This window comes from Simochromis diagramma, unplaced genomic scaffold (assembly GCF_900408965.1).
Source record: "Simochromis diagramma unplaced genomic scaffold, fSimDia1.1 OVJJ01000131.1, whole genome shotgun sequence".
In the NCBI taxonomy this organism is placed as follows: Eukaryota; Metazoa; Chordata; class Actinopteri; order Cichliformes; family Cichlidae; genus Simochromis; species Simochromis diagramma.
Window position 1 is genome coordinate 12,558,893 of NW_024387200.1, and position 14,747 is coordinate 12,573,639.

Sequence of the window (14,747 nt, forward strand, 5' to 3'; positions counted from 1 at the left end):
ACACAAAAACAGCTAAACATAAGAGGTTTTTGGACAAAGTTTGTGTTCAACGGTTCAGCACCGTTTCAAAAGTACTAGTTTGTCACCGGTATTGGATAAAACCTAAACGATACCCATCCCTAGCTGCCAGTATTTAAAACAAGATTGATCTTCAGACTGTTTCAAACATTTTTTCTGTTGAGCTCCAAACTTCATATGTTTGCATACAAAAATAAAATAAAACTGAAATCATCTTTATTTTTTAATTTGAAGAGTGAACATCTTTTCCGTCCTCTCCTATCAGTGATGTTACGTAGCATTCAGTCTTTCCATTTTCCTCTCTATTTTTGTAGAAGACAAAAGCAAGTTTCTGTGACAGCATTTGTCTGAAGTAACAAATTCTTGACAATTTAGATTCTGCAGTAATAGCACATGCAGTGCTCGACTCTCGGATTCAGTGAGGTGGGAGATTAGTTGTAGCAAGAGGAATCGATTACCACACACGTCTGCCCGTTTCAGACTGCGCTAGCAATTTGCAAAGTAAACGTTCAGATGAACGATGGAGATGGTTTTGTTTACAAAGTTTTCCATCAGGTTGAGTCATTCTGTACATAAACCATTTCCTCTTTAATTTTTTACATTTTCTGTCATTTTAATCTACTTTTAATTAAAATGACCCTTTTCTTTGCTTTTGGTGCTTTTACTGATGGAACATCCAAGTCCATAAATAGACACGTGCAGCGATCAAATGTTTCTAAACTGTGTTTGCTTGATTTTTACAGACAGAGGAAAAAGCTCACTCAGAGGTAAGGGTGGCTAACATTGTGTCCATCTTGCTGTTTGCATGTATGCTTCTCCTTATCAGCTTTCAGCTAAACAGGCTTATAGTTAGAGCCACCGATGCCCTGAAACTGCTGGGTACAGCCACTGAGCAGCTCTGTGGTGTGGGTGAAGGTTCGAGTGCCTTGTGTCTTGCTGTGCATCCCTAAAGGTTACTTTTGACCCATTTGATTTGATTTTGTGTGGGATTTAGTCTAAGATGTCACGTGCATGTCCCTGTTGGCTGATTTCTGTGTCTGAATGTCTTTGTGCTGCACAGCGTCTGTATTCAGAGACAATCTGTGCATGTCAATCAAAGCACAAACAGTGATATCTATTTGATCTCTGAACTAAACAAAAGAGTGTTTTGTGAATAAATAAAAGTAAATTCTGCAATCAATTATTTTAGCTCTATGTTGAATTGCTTTATCTAATCATGCATTGATTTCATCTAGATCATAAATATCTACACATCCTTACTATTCTGCATAGCTTATTGTTAACTCATTACAAACATATACTCTGTAATGGGATCCATGCCCTGACCTTTGGCTCTTGTTCAAAAAGCCTATTCAGTTTATCACTGATTCTACTTTGATTTTCCAGTTTTATGGTTTGACTTTCATCCCTTTTGTCTCTACATGTGCTTTAAGCGTAACTTTGGGTCAAACAGTGATCGCAAATACACTGCAGTGTTTGTTTTAACCCTGCCAGATAAGTGGAGTTTAGTATTCCGGGACAGTTCACTCTGTGCAAACTAACAGTTGTGGACTACAGTGACTGTGCAGTAAATCTAAACACATTTAGAATTCAAAACAAATATTAAAAAGGACATTATATTTTTGAGTGACTGAATAAAAATATACAGCTAATCTTATCATATGATAATCCAGAAAACTGTTCTTGCATTCTTGCACTGAGCTGTCCGCCTTGCTAAACTGAGACGTCTGGCTGTTGTGAATTATATAAGTATGAATTTCAGGTATTTGCAAAAACTTTTTGAACCATCTCAGGCATAAATGTCTCCATTTCCTCGCTTTGCTGCGGAAACCATGAAAAGAACATTGCTGTGGCTTGTTGATAACCTCTGTCTCTCCAGCCACATCAGGACTTGCTATTTGATGGAGGCATGCAACATAGTGTTAATTTTTACTCTTTTCTTTTCAATCAAGGGCCAAACAGTCCAAAATTCCACGGTAATCCCCCACACTTTATGTTCACACTTCACTCCAGTGTCTTTTTAAACAGTTTCCCATGTGCCTGCACAGTTTTCTTTTTACATCAGAGTTATCACCATGGGAGTTTCAAATTCACATCGTGTTTACATCACAATCAGTCTTACTTTCTTTATGGTTTTTAGGCGCATTAACCGAACGTTCACATTTCGTTTTTCCTTCCCAACCAGCAAATCAGAAAGCTGCGTCGGGAGCTGGACGCCTCTCAGGAGAAGGTGGCGACTCTGACATCTCAGCTGGCTGCCAACGTGAGTTTATTTACTTCAAAAGGTGCCGTCAAAACAGCCTGAATACGATAACCTGCTGTCAGAGAGCTTTTATGGGAAGCGCTGCTTATCGAAGGAGGAATACAAATCTTTAAGACACCCTCTAAATCCTTTGCTGTGTGTTTGAAGCCCTCATGTGTGTATTTGCTTTTGCCTGTTTGTAGGTTTGTGTCTGTTTTCTTGTCCCTGGTTAGAGCTTTTCCTTGCGTGTGCTCGTGTGTCTCATACAGCGAGGATTGTCTCTCTGCTTTTGTCTCAGCTGGTGGGTTTTCAGCAAAGAGCCTCTCCCAAATTCAATCAAGCAGAGAGAATAGAATAGAGATAGATGGCTGAAGAAAGAGAACAGGGAGATGAGGATAAGTGAATCTCGACACAAGTGCGTCATGCGTGGGTGAAACAGAGTAAGATGCAGAGACCTTCAACCCAAAGACAAAGTCGTTGTGGAGATTTAGTTAGACTGACTTCAGCATCTGACTCCACCTCCCTACCATCAATGCCAAGTGTATGATCGTGCGTGGAAGCAGTCAGGTTGCTCGCTTCAGTCCTCTTCTTTGATCACAGAGTTGTGCAAAGCTGAAACTGAAGGCAGAGTGTGAAAAAGGCAAAAACAATTCACAGATATTTAAAAGAGCATTATATTTCAGTCTTTCCTGTTTGATAGTTGACTAGTTGTGCACAATAGCTGATGCAAAACCCTTTGCTTTGCTGTTTTTGGTACAAAGAAGTGTTGGGAAGTCATGTTACTTATTTATGACATAATGGGTGGATGTAATAAATGTAGCTGAGATTACATTTTATACAAATGTACTTTCTAATGGAGTTTATTTGCAGGAGCACTTAAAATGTAATAGATGACGAGTTGCACTGTGGATCCTCCACGTCGTGAAATTAAATAGCAGTGTAATATGCAACTAGTGTCATAACCAAGTCATATGTAAGCACAGACAAGAGAAACCCACATACACTAGTGACATATTCTAGAAGTGCATCACACTACATCTACATGATAGCATGGTGGGTTGCTAGTGTTCTAAGCTCATCTCATCCTCCCAGTGGGGAGTGTAACTGTGGCAATATCAACCTCAGGAGTCCTCAGATACTCTCCACCCACAGTCCAAATCTCATTGTGATGTGCTCAAGACCTGCCACAGACGGTTTTTTGTATCATCTCTGTTACTGCCCACACTCTCACGTGTATGAGAGTGTGTATTTATATATATTTATAGGTGTATAAAAGCCTACACATTGTCACTGGTAGCAAATATAAGAACTCTTTGATGTGCAAATAAAAGTAAAGAGTTTTTTTTTTTAAATGTCAGTGCCTTAGGAAGAAGTCAAGTTTTTAAAATCACTTATAAAATGTAGCTATTTATTTGTTAATTCTGTTCAGCTTTGGTGTGAAATAAAAGGTCATTTACATTTGTGTGTGGCTTTCACTTCAACCCACATTTTGTGAGCGTGACACGCAGCTTCAAGCATCAAAATGTCTAAGAATTTTTTCCCCAGCTGACAGAGAAATCTTACAGAATCTTACATTCCTTTGACAACAGTTTAACAATAACAAAGTCATGATGAAGGCAAAAGATACATTTTAAAGCTCCATGGGGAAGGTGTCGTCTTTCCGTGTCATCGCTCACTGGCGTGGTGCTTTTTCATTTCATCCACACAATTTATAAAAGAGGACCAGAGAGGAAATGTGCCGTGACTGAGGTCATCTTATCGTGATCTTATTACATTTGCTTTGCCGCTGCACTAACGATTATTATTATTTTTCTTGGGTTTGTGCAGGAAATTGAATGTTGATCTTATAAAATATATATTATGCTAAGACACACTGTGCCACAGTCAGTGTTCTCATACTGTCTCACCACTGCTTTTAGAAACACATCTAGCCTTGCCATCATTTTGATACACTAAATATTTTTGGTTGTATTGGAGCAAAATAGACCAGAATTCGCAAAACTGACACCCCATCCTGCTAAAGGGACTAGGGGGCAAAAGTATTAGTCAGTATTTTCTTTCAACCATGAAGGAGATTGGTTTTCCTGTCTTGGCTGACATACTGGGTTTAAGAGTTCATACAAGCAACCCTCCTCCACCAGTCTCCCCCCCCCCCTTCTCACCCTTCACTTTGTCAGCCTGACCTTCTTCCCTCTCCTTTTTTCTCCTTTCTGCTCAGCTTAAAAAAAAGAGTCAACCCTCCCCAATATTTCCTGTTCGTATTCCTTTCCTTTTCCTCCTTCCTGACTTTGGGCCTCCTCCTTTCGTCACCTGCCCTTGTTTTTGTACTGTACTACAGTGTAGGATGTAGCCCAGCAGTAGTTGCTGGCTTTGAACACAGTAGTCGTGACTCTGTGTCGTTGGTAACATATAACACCCTCGAGATGTTGTGTACATCGTCAGAGGTGGCATCAAGTAGCTGTGACTTTAAAGACTTTCTCATCATCTAGTTCTCTGATTTGGCCTACTGTCAACCTTTACCTGAGACCCCAGGATCAGGACAAGGGTCAGAAAACACTATCTGGCTCAAGCCTCCAGAACAGGACAGATGGTTCAGCCCTGGGATGCAGGAGAGTTTGATTGGTGCCTCCCTCAGAGCTGACAGGTGGGCTGGGGGTTGATGAGTTGGAGCCTCACAGGTGGAGTTGGAAAGAGATGTGGAGTTAGAGGGATGTGTCGGAACAGTTGGCATTTCTAAAGGTCAAGACCTACGCTGATTTAGCCAGGGACACAGAGTGGAAGAGGCAGCACAGGGTGCTACTCCGTGCACGTGTCTATTTATGGACTTGGATGGGCCAAATGTCGTCATAGGCATAGAAAGATGAGGACTTTTCTGATTTTGTCACAACTGTTAGAGGGCAAGATCAAGAACAAATGCTGCTGAATTCGGTAAATGAAAGTGTATAAATGCACTTGGGTGTTTGTGCGTGCGTATCTGTGTGTAGATTTGTCTGGGCATGCTTCCCACCTCTCTGTGACACACCAGGCTTGACAGGTGACTCGGTTGTGTCTTGCTTAGAACGGGAGAATGAACGAACAGCACACACACAAACGAATACACACAAAAGTACATGCAGCCTTGATGAACATAAGGCTTCACCAGACATCCCTATAAACACATATAGATAAAACACATGCACAACCAAATCCACACACGCACACACACAAAACCATGATTCCCGCAGAGCAGATGGCATGACGTTGCCAAACATTCACCATCTTTCAGGTATCACTGCATTCTTATTCTAATTAGCTGATCCACGGTGTTTAATTCACAGCAGTTGGATGCAGCAGTGAAGTAATACAGTGCTCCCTCTTCAAACCTCCTCAGGACGGCACAGCCAAAGCCTTCAGACTCGTGGGCAAATAAAATTTCCACACCAAGCTTTTTTCTGTCCGCAGTCATCAAGCGAAAACTCACTTCAAAGTTATCAAAACGCACCAGATGATTCTCTGTCAGAGCTCTTTTTTTCAACAGGGGTTTTAAAAACATTTTAATGTTAATTTATAAATGGCCAAGTAGAAATTGCGCTTATTGTATTGACCGAGAAAAGTCAAATTTCATATTGAACTCAGTTCTGAGATTTACTTTTGTAGTTTTGCATACAGAATGTGTTGGGGCTTGTGTGTGTGTGTGTGTGTGTGTTTTATTTATTTCAGTGCTTTCTCTTTTTGAATCTGGATTTTCGATTTGCATAAGAAAAACATAAATAGTGAGCCAAAGCATGTAAAAAAGTAAAAGCGAGGATTAAGTTTGCTTGTCTTCCTGTGTCTGTAGGCTCACCTGGTGGCAGCCTTTGAGAAGAGTCTGAGTAACATGACCTGCCGCCTGCAGAGCCTCACCATGACAGCCGAGCAAAAGGTACAAGAGCTTATTCTTGAATTTAAAATACACTGTGTGGCATCTTCAAAAGAGACTACAAAGAGGAGAAATGATTAGAAACGTGAAGCTGTGTGGCACTGAATAATTTCAGTGGGAAGTATCAAGTCAGAGGTTGGTCATTGTGACATAATAAAAACATATTAAAGGCTCAATTCTCGACTCGTGAAAAGTTTTCTGCTGAAGGAGTTTACTTGGTAAAGTTTTTCTCTAACAGTGCTCTTAACCTTAACCAAAGTCTTTTGACATGCTTAGGATTCAAACTTCAGTGCTTTATATGTAAGTAAAAGTATCCAGTTTAATAACAAAAATCTGTTTAAAGCGGTCTTTCCGTTATCATTTTTTGCCCGCAGCTATTTTTTTCTCTAGGACTTCAAAAGAGCTTGAAAAGAACTAAAACTCATCACAGCAGCAGCAATATGTTCTTAGACATACCCCTACCACAAATTAAGAATGCTCCCCTCTGTTCACATATACATGCACACATAGCTGACAAGCCCTGGCTGCTTTTTAATCCTCTATAAATTAAAGGAGACTGAGATGGGTGAGCTGCCTTTGTCAAACAAGGCCATCCTAACTTTTAATTAAAGTGAAAACCCTATCTGCAGCCCTCAGTGAGTTTTGGGGAAAGACAGAGTAGGAGTCTCCCTTTATCTGGTCCAGTATTCTTCTTATTCTAAGCAGGTGGTGCTGGCTTTGGGGCAAATCTACTGTATTTCTCAAAATATACCCCTCCCCACACACACACACACATCCATACACACACACAAACACACACACAGCTACCTCAATGCAAAATTTAAGAATCTGCTCTCAGTAATGTAACTAAGGGGACGATTCCAACATTTTTGGGTTCCTCATCCTTTTTAAAAATAACCTGGTCTGATCACTGATTTTGGATTTTGGAAAGTCTGTTTTATTTAGACTACAGAGATTTCTGTCTTCATAAATAAAAAATAAAACAGCACCTCCTGTTCTCTCTCTTTTTTTCTGACTAAAGGAGTCCGAGTTGGCAGAGTTGAGGGAGACAATAGAAATGCTGAAGACCCAGAACACAGACGCCCAAACAGCTATCCAGGTGGCACTCAATGGCCCAAACCACCTTGACAAAGGTAATGAGCAGGCTGGCAGGAGACAAAATTAAATGATGTTTTGATAAGTGGATGAACATTTAGCGCAACTGGCTCCATAGGTAATTGAACCCCTTGTTATTTACAGATTTTTGTGCTGTGTGAGTCAGATTGAAAGAAACAATTCCTGCAGCACTTTAAATAAGAACCAGTATCAACCAATAAATGTAGTGACACTGTTCACCTAAACGTTCTTTGCACTAAAGAAAGCTTTGTCTGTTCTTTCCAGATCTGAGGATTAGACGGCAGCACTCTTCTGAAAGTATGTCCAGTATTAACAGCGCAGCCAGTCATTCCAGTATGGGCAGCTTGGGCAAGGATGCCGAAGACAAAAAGAAGAAGAAGAAGAGCTGGGTAGGTGAAAAGATAAAAACACTAAAGCTTCAGAGTAAAACCACATTTCAAAACCAGACCTCAAACCTTCCATAGTTCCAGTGGCTAACAGTGGCTCTTCTCAAAGACTCATCATGAAAGGACATAGCACCCTGCTTTTTGGATGGGAGCGTGGTGTAATCTGAGTTCTTACTAACAAGCTACATCCATTCACTCTCCGAGTGTATCGCACAGACACAGAAATCTGCTAGAAAATCTAACAGTAAAAGTGGCTGCACCCTTAGTAAAACATACTTGTACTCATGAACAGAAGGTTAGCTAGAAAGACTTAAAGCACTTGTTGTACTATTCCTTAAACATGCCTTTCTATTGGGATTGATTGTTTGGGGGACAGCCTCAACTGCTCGTACAATGAACTGCACTTTTGGACCTTGAGCTTAATTTTTAAGGCAAAATATAAGAGAGGGGTGGAACTGAGTACTTCTTAACCAAAGCCCCAAAAGGTTGATTCTGTTCATCTGGGCGTAGCGTTTTCAGTTTCGTCATTTCTCCCACTCGGCAGGTTTCCCCAATCTTATAAACAGTGCATTTGCATAATGACTGAAACTAGCAATGGTCTTCGAACAATGGGCTGGGAGGTCGGTTCCTTGATCATTAATATGCAAACTGTTATGACCACTGATCAATGGCCATGAGCACCATTCAAAATACTTTCAGCTGCCTGTTTTGGGTATTTTGAGATTATGCTATGCAGGTGTCTTTTAATTTCTGGCTTGCATTCATTTGCTGCAACCAACAGATGCTTTATATTTTCACATGAAAATATCCAGACATTGTTGGAGGTGGATTTGGTAAAAAATCCCCTAGATACATATACATTATTCAGTGGCATTGAAGCTATTTTAGATGTGCTTTATATGCCCACATTAAGAGATTAAATGTCTTATTTGCATAAAGAAAAGATATTTTTGCAGCTCTATCAAATAAATGTGATTGTACTGTTGCTCTCACTAAAAATCATCCACATTCCTACAAGAAGAATGCATTAACTATACCCGCATGAGCTCAGAAGAACTTGCATTATTTAGTCTTTATTTGCTCATCAAATCAAAAGCAAATAGATCATTTCTGCCCCAAAATGCCAATCCATGTTTTTAATGCTCTGATTTTTTTTATGCCCAATCATTCCTTCTTTAGTGTAAAGTGGGTGTTTGCTACCTTACATGACTGAATCAGTCTGTGATTAACTGGTTTCATACGTGTGATCAAGTCACCATGTAGATCAAAAATCTAATATTTAGTCATATTTGAGTTGAGATTCCTCCGAGGATTGAGTATGCAGAGTGTGCAGCAAAATCTTGAAGGCATCTTGACCTAAAAGAGGATCAAGCATAATGAACCACACTGCAGTCACTGTTTGAGAAACACTTGGAAATTCATATTTAGTCTAACATGCAGATGAGGTTGGAAAAGAAGCAGAGGCCACCAATGTCATGTACACAGAGGTTCAGCCTGAAAAAAGTCGAGTTTCTGCCCAGAGGTTAGAGGAGTGCTTGTTAAATTTCCAATTTTGGATAGAAGAGAAACACTCTTCGAAATTTCCTGTCGAAGTGCTTTTGAGAAAAGCTCTTAATCCCTCAGTTACACAATTGGACTTGGTCAAGCTTGGAGGTGTAAAACAGCATGGCATATAGCTTTATTCCTCCTACAGAGCATGTTGGGGGAATAAAAAGGAAACTGAGTGTTTGCTGACTCACATGTCTAAAATGCATCTTGAACTGAAGTTAAATCCTAGTCTCAGATGTATGTTTAAAGCAGTTTTCCTTCAATTGACAAATGTATATATACATTTTCCCAAAACATCCAAAGCCATAAAGCCTTTTCCCCTTTCTCTGCTCTATCTGTGCTAATTTTGCTGGTTGCTGTACAAGCTACTCAGCATCCCTGGCTGAGAGCTGCGATTTGCTGCAGTCCCCTGAGTGAGAGAGATGACATATTAGAAGTTCTGTCTCAGCCAAGGAGCACACAAACTAGAGCCAGTCTCCAGTCTCTGCTGCAATGCAAAACACATGCCCTTGAAATGAAATGCATACTAAGAGTGTAAAAGTTCCCCACCAAGCCTGACATGTCAACATCAAGCCAGCCTCATGAATACCAGCCGTTTCCTTATTTCAGCAGCAATTAATTATTCATTTGCATAAATTCTTCCTGGGTGTATGATGGGTGGAGGACAGAGTTGAATTGAGGTTAGTGAATGAAAAGCAAAGACAAAAACCACACATCAGGCTTGCAGGGTGGCAAGATGAAGGATGAAGTTGCATATTATCATATAGCTGCAATTACAACCATGAATTTCAACTCATAACCTAAGCTGCAAATAATTAGCATTTCAATATCAGTCTTATGAGTGGCAGTGTTGTAAAATGTTGCATATTTTGTGTTGTGCATCATTGTGCTGACTTCATGTTGCGTCCTGAACTCTTTGCTTTGTAAAATGTTGGTTTTATTGACTTGAGATCTAAACTGTCCCGTATTCAGACAAGTTTATTTGTCACCTCAGATCACCTCAGGCAGCGGTGATCAAACACTGAGCATGCTTGCAGAAATGCTCTCCTCCTACCAAAGGGAACGCAACTGTAATAACATTCATCACGATTGTTACCATTCTAGCAACAGCAGTAACTGGAATGTCTCCAGTAAAACAGTGATATTTGCAGCAGTTAGCTTTAATCAACACTGAGTCTCCTGCAGAGCAGGGGTGTGTGTTTGCGTGGCTTAATGTTGGGTGTGTTTTGCATCTTCAGGTGGCCGATTCCCTCCCGGCTCAGGTCAGTGGTTCCCAGAGTGTCTTCTGTTTGTGTGCAGTGATTCCTCATCTTCACTTCCTTTGCTCCTACGTTTGCCCTGCCTTCTCCCCCTCTTAGAGCAACCTCCTCCTTTTTCTGAGAACGTCGGCATGGATACAGCGACCTTCCCCTTTCCCCCATTGTTTCTCCTCCCCCCTCCTTTTCCTCCGCCCCTCCTCATTTTGACTGCCTGTTCATCTCAAAATTTTTAGGAACATTAAAAACGCCTGCCCCCCCATTCTCATCTGTACTTATGGTCTTGCTTCTTGCCTTTTTACCTAAACCAGACAGTGCCCATTGCTTGGAAACAGCACGGAGTAACTTCCTGACAGGATGCAATATCATCAGGGTTAATATGAACTGACATGATATGACTGAGGAGGTGTGCTGATGTTTCTGCCCCTGTGTGTTTGTGTTATGTGTGTTGCAGTTACGAAGCTCCTTCAAGCAGGCGTTCAGCAAGAAGAAAACCAAATCGCAGTCAGCCCACGATGAGATGGAGGAGATGACCGACTCTCTGCCTTCCTCACCCAAACTGCAGCACGACAACAGGCAAGGCAGTATCGCCACGCTGCGCTCTTCACCCTCCACCACAGAGTGAGTAAATGTATACTCATTCACTCTCACAGTTCTATTCACATGAGACATTGTCTTCTGCCGTATCTACGATCTATAATAACTGAAATACACACTTGTCTCATTTCTTTTTCTTCTCTGAATATGTAATTGTTTCTGACCCTCACTTCACTTTTCTTTTCTCTTTCATCCAACCACTCTGTTTCATTATTTCTTTACTATTTCTCTACCTACTGTAGCAAGTGCGTTTGCGATAGCAAGTCTTCCCCCATTTGGACGGCAAAGAAAAAGCTAAATGGTTATGTGGTCTACAAGCACAGATCTCGGTAACAGGCACTGAGTGGCATGCTCCCTGGGAGTGTGTTTGCAGTGGTTTGTGTTTGTGTGGCGTTCTTCTCCATATTAGCGCTTTGCTCCGGGACACAAACTGAACCAGGACCTTAAAATTGTCCAGTTCTCGGTTATGGGAAAGTAGCAGAATGGAAAGAAAACTGTTCTTGTTTTGTCAGACATGTCAGAAAAAATTGTCTGCATCTTACTACAAAAGGTCAATATATCTATTTATATATTGATATATAAATATATAGCTGTTTCACAGTCATGCCAGGTATTGTTTGGGTTAAGATAACCTGGCATGCGTGGTATCTTAACTCTTATAGTCTCGGCATGTGGAGGTTTCTGACTTAGCAAACATAGCATTTTTACATGTCGACTTTTTTAATATCTGCCTGCTGATTACGAAAACAGCTGAATCTCTGTCATTATGACAACACCACATCAGCCTTTTTAGTTTACTCTGAAAATGATCTCTTACATTTCAGACTAAACATTAATGTTAAATAAAGAAAAGAGCAACCGGTATGCTGCATGGCTGTCATAAATTCTGGCATAAACATCCTACACATATTGCAATATTTCTTTTCCTGTAAGATTGCTAAAATAAAGTACTGTAGTATCAATGGGAAGGATTTGCTGTACCAAGTGCTTAACGTTCCTTGTTCACCCATGTGATACCAGCCCAGACTGACTCAGCTTGAACTTCAGCTTTCTTGTTCCCCCTGAAAGTGCACATTCTCCAGACTCGGTGTACGTGCTTGGTATAACACTAAAGGTGAGCCCTCCTCCTCCCTGTGTGTGAACCCACTTTCAGGCTATGTGAATGCACTGAGGCTGAGGCAGAAATCATCCTCCAGCTGAAGAACGAGCTGAGGGAGAAGGAGCTCAAGTTGACGGACATCCGCCTGGAGGCACTTAGCTCTGCCCATCACCTGGACCAGATCCGAGAGGCCATGAACCGCATGCAGGTGAGCTTAAACTAAACCCAGGTCAATGCTGAACTGTGTCGATTTATATTTGAGCTCAAGCTGCATCAGCATGCACAGCTATCAGCTTGCCAGGGGTCATTGTAGTGAAAAATATGAATATCCTTTCACAACATAACAAGTCACCTAGTGCTCTCACTCTTTAGCTATTAAATTCTATTTTATGGTGTTGTTTAAGATGTGTAACCCAGGTAATGTTCTCTAATTTTTGCTATATAACTTTGCACTGTCCACTTTCTGCTGTAACAAAACAAATTTCCCATGTGTGGGACTAATAAAGGTTATCTTATCTTATCTTAAATGTACTGCAGCTTCATAATCCAGAATGAAAATGAAACTGTCAATGACCGTAATGACATTTAAACTTCTTTGCCTCGGGGCCAAGAGTAAAATGAGAGGCACAATAGAACTGTCAGTGTGGTTAATGTGTAGCTGGAACTTGCAGCAAATTAGTATAGCTTCATATTATGTCTGTCCTGGCTCTGCCCACTGATGAAGAAATTGTCTTTCATTTCTTTCATTTGTACACTTGGCTGTCTTGACCTGGAAGCCAGGCTTTCCCTCTACTTTCAGCCTTTTTTAAGCTAAGCTGACTCACTGCTAACTCCGCCTACTTTGGCCCAGTTTCATTCAGTTACCTCTGTCAGTGCTTTTTCACCACATTGTGCAAAGTGATGCTGCAGTCCTTCATAACAGCAGGTAGGACGATATAATTAAATTCAAATTCAAATTTTATGTGTCACGTACACAGTCATACACAGTACGATATGCAGTGAAATGCTTAGACAACTGCTCGTGACCTAAAGAAATAAAAAGGAAAAGGCTTGAATAAGATAGGAAATAAATATGAAAAATTAAAAAGGGTAAATATAACTAGGAAGGAATAAGATAAAATATATAAATTAAAGTTGAAAATAAAATAACTGTACAACACAATACACAGTATAGAACTATATAAGAATGTATGAAGAAATATAAATATATATATATATATATATATATATATATATATATATATATATATATATATATATATACAATAACAGCAGCTGTACAAGTATTAACTGGAAATTAAGAATATAATGTCCAGTGTTGTGCAATCCACATTATGTCTTGTGCAGTGCAAATATGCTTAAAGTGATTTAAGTGATGAAGTGAAAACAACAAACTTTCAGGTTTTGTGCTTGATGTCTTATTTTTCAGCTCCTAGTACTGGGGTCTGCAAGCTTTAGTAACAGCAGAGCCATTTTTCGGCAGTTTTTCACCAACAACAATCTGCATAGAGTCACAAAACATTAATACAGACATTATGAAATTGTAGAAATAGAATGAAGTGATTATATCTGTTAGACCTACTCTTAAAATGTTGACAGTTTGAATTTTACCTGACTTTGTGCAAATGAATTAAAATCCAAGTATCTTACTTTAAGAATACTAAAAGTAAAAAAGAAATCATCCAGTTGCATTTTAATATCAGGCATGTCAGCGAGCCAACAGTCTGGCTGTGAATTCAACCTGTTTTTTCCTTCAATTGCTAAATTTTTTTTTTTTAAATAATTGAAATCTGATGAAATCTGCTTTAACTGCTGTTAAAGTTCAGGAGAATTTAAAAAAAGTAAAGTGGCCACAGGGAGCCACTGGAGATGGGCAAAACACTGACATTAAAATGAGCACATATTGCTGTTAATTGATTTTCTTCCAGCGAGAGGTGAGAGGTGTGTTAACTTCCTGCCAATGCAAACCAAACATGTCTTGCTGTTAAAGCATAATCTCTTATTTGGTCAGCAGACAAGTGTTAAAATGTTGGAGGGAGGAATAGTGCAAACAGCAATGAGCATGGTGAGTTGAAATTAGATGCAGATTGCAAAATCTCACTCTAGTTTGTGAGGAGCACACCTTCCAGACATCTGCATCAAGGTAAACAACACTGAGAAATACTCCGCATGACTTACCCTCCACTACCTGCAACAGAAAACTGCTATTGGTACTTGATCGTGGTACTAGTTGTTTTCATCTAATGCTATGCAAGAAAGAAGGTAAGCTTAAATCAGAAAAGTCCAACCATTACTTCAAGTCCTATTAGGATATAAACTTTGGGAAATGCAAAAACTTCCAGCAGCCTCCAAACAGGCACTTTATAAAAGAACAGTCATTCTATTTTTAAGCAGTCTGGAAAGCCATCCTCTGTTCTCTGATGATTAATAACTGATATCCAGGCCAAGACTTCCTGTTCCACCGGTCGTTGTTTGCTGTCCAGCTATGAATGCAGATAAAGTAAAAAGCTGATAAAAGCTAAATAGCTCTCAGATGATAGTCAACGATTTTGAGTTTGTCGGTGAGCCAAAGCATTTCTCTTCTGCT

At 40.0% G+C, this 14,747-nt stretch overlaps 1 protein-coding gene across 11 annotated transcripts in view; it reads left to right on the forward strand.

Moving 5' to 3' along the window:
* Positions 1-14,747, forward strand: part of nav3 (neuron navigator 3) — a 398,636-nt gene that overhangs the window by 372,844 nt on the left and 11,045 nt on the right. For 10 of the 11 annotated variants that reach the window (XM_040050291.1, XM_040050289.1, XM_040050290.1 and 7 more), the window contains 9 exons: positions 762-785; positions 1,971-1,994; positions 2,204-2,281; positions 6,078-6,161; positions 7,180-7,291; positions 7,539-7,663; positions 10,447-10,470; positions 10,919-11,085; positions 12,215-12,368. In XM_040050291.1, coding sequence (XP_039906225.1) covers positions 762-785; positions 1,971-1,994; positions 2,204-2,281; positions 6,078-6,161; positions 7,180-7,291; positions 7,539-7,663; positions 10,447-10,470; positions 10,919-11,085; positions 12,215-12,368 — 792 coding nt within the window. The remainder of the gene's footprint in view (positions 1-761; positions 786-1,970; positions 1,995-2,203; positions 2,282-6,077; positions 6,162-7,179; positions 7,292-7,538; positions 7,664-10,446; positions 10,471-10,918; positions 11,086-12,214; positions 12,369-14,747) is intronic. The other variant, XM_040050286.1, reaches the window with a different exon arrangement.